Below are 6,688 nucleotides of genomic sequence, written 5' to 3' on the forward strand. Positions count from 1 at the left end.
CACAAAAAACATGACATCATGCGATTATGTGTTTTAATGTTCTTTTTTTACCTAAAGTATGACAATGCAAATGTGATTTCTATTTAATATTTAAAGATAAGGCGTAACATTTTGTTTCTTCAAACTGATGTTTTTTTTTCGTATAAATATTTACTAAACAAACGTTATGTTTGATTTTTTTTTTAATTTTCATGAAAGTTTAATTGCAAATATTTTTGTTCAAATATCGAAAAAGGGAAATTAATATAAATTAAAAAATCCACAAAAATTTAATAAAGCCATTTTTAATTTTTTTTTTATGTGAACAACATAAGATATGTTATTTATACACTAGATATTATTAATACACCCCTAAGTTGAACAAATATTTAGGGGTTGTATTTGATAAATTAAAGAGTATGGGGAAAGAAATAAAGAAAAAAGAAGAAAAAAAGATTTATGTCAAAAAAAAAAAAAAAAGGATAGAGAAGAAGAAGAACACAGAGATCATCTTCTCCAACTCTATAAATACGCTTTCTCCATTTTCGGATCGTTGAACAATCAATCAATCTCTCTAAAACGTATTTAGTATCTTCTTCATAGATTCTCGAGAGGAGTACTTCTACTTCGATGGCGACTAAAGTGTATATCGTGTATGTTTCAAGTTTCCATTTTTTTCTCCTTTTTTTTTTTTTTTTTTTTTTTTTTGGTGGGTTTTAAATTTGCGATTTTGATGATGGGTTACGCTCTTAAGCCATGCGTTCGCTTTCTGATTCACTTCACTGACTTTGATTTGATCTTATATGATCAGTGTTGATCGACGAATTTTTCAATTGTTTTGTTTGATTTATGTGAATTTTCCTTACTTTGTGATGGTTTGATTTATGATTTTTGGCTGCCTGAATCTCTACTTTTGTGATAAAGCAATTTGCTTTATATGTTGTTTCATTGGTATTTTGATTCAATTTTGGATCTTTGATACTGAACTTTTATGGATTCTTAAAGTGGCTTTGGTGGGGTTTGATCTCAAGTTTTGACTTTTGAAGTCATTTGACATTTGCAGGTACTATTCTATGTATGGTCATGTTGAGAAATTGGCTGAAGAGATAAGGAAAGGAGCTGCCTCTGTTGAAGGTGTTGAAGCCAAGCTATGGCAGGTGATAAGGGGTTTAACTACTTTGTTTCTGTTACTGAAGTACTCTTGCATTGTCAATCTAACAATAACACAAAAAGGCTATGAAGTGTGTCTTTACTACTATGATTGAGTCTTTTAAGTAGTTTGGGCCATTGCCATTTTCAAGTTTCTTAATTTTGGATTCTTGACTGCTCATTTGCTTTTGCAATTTCTAGACTCATAGAGAGCTTCATTACTTTTCTCTGCGTTGTTTACTTGGTATATGGTATTACGTGTTCTGCTTCACTGACTTTGATTTGACTAAGAGGACATGTTTCTTTTTTGGACTCTGCTTATCGAGGTTTCGTGTTTCCTGATTCTTGCTGCAACTCTTTTACAATAACATGTGTTGTTGCATATTCTCAAATCATGAATTACCATATTAGGCTGCTTAGTTATATAAATCTATGTGAATCATTGGACTTGATGAATTGTTGTTGTCAACAGGTACCAGAGACACTTCCAGAAGAAGCACTTTCTAAGATGAGCGCACCACCAAAGAGTGAATCCCCAATCATCACTCCCAACGAGCTAACTGAAGCTGATGGGTTTGTCTTTGGCTTCCCAACAAGATTTGGTATGATGGCTGCTCAGTTCAAAGCCTTCTTGGATGCAACTGGTGGACTCTGGAGGACTCAGTCACTCGCTGGTAAACCAGCTGGTATCTTCTACAGCACTGGCTCTCAAGGTGGTGGCCAGGAAACCACCGCGTAAGTTCTCATCAAGAACAAACAACACTTGGCATCATCTCTTACAATCTATTTATATATATACTTATCGAAAACGTTTTCTGTAAACTATAGATTGACGGCCATAACTCAGCTGGTCCACCACGGGATGTTATTTGTTCCAATTGGTTACACATTTGGCGCGGGAATGTTTGAGATGGAGAATGTGAAAGGTGGAAGCCCATATGGAGCTGGAACATTTGCAGGAGACGGTTCGAGGCAGCCAACAGAGCTGGAGCTCCAACAAGCATTTCACCAAGGCAAGTACATTGCCACTATCACCAAGAAGCTCAAGGGATCTACTGCTTAGATCTCAGACGATTATGGTATTCAATAAGAAAAAAGAAAAAAGAAAAAAACAGTTTGGTTCTTGTTTTTATAAATCATATAATTCTTTATCTTTCAATTTGGGGACTTTTGTGATTTTTCGGGTTTAATTATTATCTTAAAATACATGATATTATTTCACAGCAATAATTCTTGTCTTTGTTTCTACGTATAGATATGTATGATTTGTACTTGTGTTACACTCTAAACAAATATGCGTCGTCATTGTTCTTATTAGTTAACTTTTGTTATACTTGAATTTTTTGTTTTTTGGGTTTCATTAACTAATTTCTCGGTTTACACTTTTACCATATAATGTTGAACTTTTTACTAACAAAAATTACATCAGAAATGTAAAATGATATATTTTGTAAAAATAAATATATATTAAAACTTTAAGCAACTTATCATAAAAAAACAACAAAGAAAGATGCAAAGTGAGAGAGCAATATTTATTGAATCCCAGTAAAGTCCCATTACTAGCAAATGTGGCCCAATTGTTGGATTGTAATGTAGAAAAAAACTAGTGTTGACATTACTTGCAATTACTAAAACTCTACCGCTAAAATGAAGACTTGAAATGGTTTCAGGTACTAAAATTTTCAATAGTCACTCAGAACAATGACAAAGAGATCCCCATAAGCCAATTGGCTATGACGACTGACTGGGTAGCTAAACACCAGGAGTTCGATGCAATTCCTCTTCCCCTTGTGGGAGTCATAAGGCCAGTGAGCCGTGCCGTGAAAAGAAAAAAAAAATAGTCACTCATAACAATGATTACTAACTCTTATTTACGTTAATAGTTATTGTTTATAAAAAAAAATGTGTTGCTTGAAGTTTACAATCAGCGTTTTAAACTTGTTTTATATCGGCCAGGTCCTTTTACAAACTAGAAAAATAGCTCGCTCTTACTAGGGTAAATTATATATATTAGCCATAGAGTGAGTTTTTTTAACATACTTGGTCAAAATTAAATGTTTCTTCCATAGTTTAGCAACTAGCCATATTTTAGACGAAAATGCCCTTAAACCAAACCACATGCAGTTAGATTTGTTATATTTGTGTAGTTGGTGTAATCAATTTTTTGCCACTTTAGTTAGCTACAGTATTTTGATTTTAGCATTTAATTTATAAAATAAAAATATAATAAAATAATATTACAAGAGAGAGCATAATAATTTTCATTTTCTTTTATTTTCCATTTTTCTCTTTAAACTTTTATAACTATATTTTTCATAATTTAAGTTAATTTTATTTTTCTCTATATTTTAAGTTCAATTTTTCTATTTTTTCAAATTATATTTATTTTCTTAATTTTTATAGTTCAAAATAGTTTCGAATATTACCATTACCATGTACGTACATGGTAATGATTTGTGCATTCATATATACATACACATTAAAATAATTTATATTAATACGCTTATTTATAAACAAAACATTCAAAACATGTACGTACGCAAGTAATCTTAATGTACGTACATATGAACACACAAGTTATGTTAATGTACGTACATATGAACACACAGGTTGTTTACAAACAAAACATTCAAAACATGTACGTATACAAGTTATTTTAATATAACATTTAAAACATGTACGTACATTCAAAACATGTATATGTGTAACGCCCCGACCGCCACCTCTTTATGGACCCCATTTCCAAACCCAGTCCCTAGACCCACATTTCTTAATGGGCTTTACATCCTCTCACTAGGCCCGTGAGCCCATCCATATCTGAAGACCGGTTTGCTATGTCCGGAAGGCTTTAAATACTTGTTACCATCCCTACAAATCACCACATGATCTTTCCATGTGTTTTGTCCTCACTCGCACAGTTCCGACAGTTACTTCCCGGAAGGTCACCCATCATGAGACTACTCCAGTTCAAGCACGCTTAACTGTGGAGTTCTTTCAGGCCCCTTGACCGAGAAGATAATTGCACTTTGGTGACATAGGTGGCCAAATCAATTATTTTAAACCTCTCCGCAAGTCTCTAAAGCCGGGGTATCACAATATGAGAGACACGAAGACAATCATCATAAAGCAAACTATGTCATTTAATATTGTTTGAGACTAATTAGGGAGATAAGTGACACAATCACACATAAAGATCTGTATAACTAAAAGATGCAATATCACATTCTCACAATTACAAATAGTAAATATCTTTTATTTGTTAGGCAACATAAATAGTAGATCTCTTTTCCCCCACAAAAGAATAGTAACTATTTCATTCTAATGATTTTGTTAGAGAAATTGTGGTATTTGAAAAAAATGAGAAACAATAAGTTGATATATTAACTCTATTATTTGGATTACATAGTAAGGTTTTTTTAGGTGAATTTAAGAGTGATGATTGATTTTCAAAGAAAAAAAAACTTGTTAAGCATAAGTCAATATGATCGTGTAAGTATACAATTAATTTTATCTTTTAGATTCTATTTAGTGGTTATGTACGTTAAATCGATATATACGATCATATACGTTATAAGTCAATATGATTGTGTACGTATATGTTTTGAGATTTAATTTTTAGGGTTTGTATAGGAGTTGTGTATATCTAAGTCAATATTGTCTACATATACAATTTAAGGCTTAATTTCTTAGGGGTTGTGTACATTTAAGTTTGTATGACCATGTGTAGCTCACTCTCCCGAAGGGAGCTTAGCAACAGTAGTGAGTTAGAAACAGCAGCCGCGGATCAGTCGGAGAAGTGTACATATATAACTTAGAGTTTGTGTAGGATTGTGTACGTTTACGTCAAATCGTGTATGTATACTATATGTTGCGGTTTGGTGTACGTACATAACTTTATTTTGTTTAGTGTACGTCCATAAGTCCGTATTAATGAAGGATATTACTGTAATTTTGTAGTCATTTTGTATCTTCTTCTACAAACCTAGCTAGTATTGTCGTTGTTGTTCACCGGAAAGTTTTTCATTTTCTTCTTCTCACCAGAGTTCTACATACTCAAACACATCGGCATTTCCTCCTCTTCTTCTTCTCGCCAGAATTCTACACACCCAAACTTGCTGGAAATTTTTACCACTTCTTCTTTTCGCCGGAATTATACACAACCAAACTCACTGAATCTTCTAACACACCGAAATTGTATACACCCAACTTGTCGGAACTGTACAGACCCAAACTTGCCGGATTAAGTAGTTTAACTATTAGAGAATCAAAGAAACTAAAAATTGGAAATTTTACCCAAATTTTCTAACTTTTTCATGGTGAGATGATGAATTTTGTGTTTATCTCTCTCCCTTTTTCTTGTTTTTTTAAAAGTTAATTACAATCAATTTTTTTTTTTGTTATATAGAAACTAAACGATTGCAATGGTTTGATAACTAAACGAAAAACTAGTTATCCATTTACAAGAGCATTTTTGTCAGTTTTTAGTTAGTGGATATTTCATGTGAAGTCAATATGACTTTGTCATTTGGTGAAAGATTTTTTTTATTTGGTGTGATATGTGAAAATTTCTTTTTTTATTATTCCTTTGTTTTTCCAAAACTCAGTGAGTTTTTTTTGTGATTGTGAAAATTATTTTCTTAATCAACACACCCACAATATTATACTCAAATGTACAGTATACCTAATACCTTACAATGTTCAGCACTTCTTTACTTTTTTCATTCATTATCAACCGTACCCGGAGTATACTACAGGAACATTTTGATATTAGTTTAATCTTAATTATAAGGGTTCGTTTAAGCTTGAGCATCATGGATTCGAATATGCTCCAAAACGAGGATTACTGAAGGATTCTTAGACGATAGTGTAGATATAGAGATTAGTACAATTAATTCCTCTACACACGCGCGCGCGCGCACACACACAAACAATCTAATAGAAAAGAGTTAATATTGTGACAAAAAAAAAAAGAGTTAATATAATAACAAAGTTCACATCCCAATTTCAATAGTTTGCTGCATGAACGAGTGGCAACACAATGTTAGGTATAAGTTGATATTCATGTGCATGACCCGAAAAAGAAGTATCATGTTCATGTCGTTCGATGAATCATGGTATCTACTAAGATATAATTTCCAATGACGATGCCAATTCTTATTCCTTTTTTTTCTTTTTTAGTTTTTGTTTTCTTCCAAATATTGCTTATTTATTTTTGTGGGTCCTTGTAGCTCTAGTTTTCGGTAAGATGAAGATATATATAGGTCTTAAGAAAATTATAGAACATGAATTGTTTAGCTAAGTTTTCTTAACTCGAAAAAGACTGACAAATCATGAAATCTTCAATCACTAGTGACTTCAGCATAAGTAGATAACTTGTACGTCCCATATTGAAATCGAAAATACACCACCATCAACACTTCATGGTAACTATATCTTGTTTTTACTCTGGTATAAACGATGGTAACTATCTAATTCAGTTTACACTTGTATAATTTCTTACTTCTCTTTACAGCTTTCGGCCATTAAAAAAAAAAATGTTCGCATTATGTCAGTACGTATA

The 6,688-nt window shown here is 32.3% G+C and overlaps 1 protein-coding gene across 1 annotated transcript; it reads left to right on the plus strand.

Annotated features, from left to right (window-relative positions):
* On the plus strand, positions 609-2,445 carry LOC104761467 (NAD(P)H dehydrogenase (quinone) FQR1; the record flags this gene model as incomplete). The annotated part of the gene is given in 4 exon segments (XM_010484553.2): positions 609-632; positions 1,043-1,136; positions 1,601-1,863; positions 1,957-2,445. Coding segments are annotated over 4 exon segments (615 nt in total). The 3' UTR covers positions 2,192-2,445.

Source organism: Camelina sativa, chromosome 18, assembly GCF_000633955.1.
Source record: "Camelina sativa cultivar DH55 chromosome 18, Cs, whole genome shotgun sequence".
Lineage (NCBI taxonomy): Eukaryota > Viridiplantae > Streptophyta > Magnoliopsida > Brassicales > Brassicaceae > Camelina > Camelina sativa.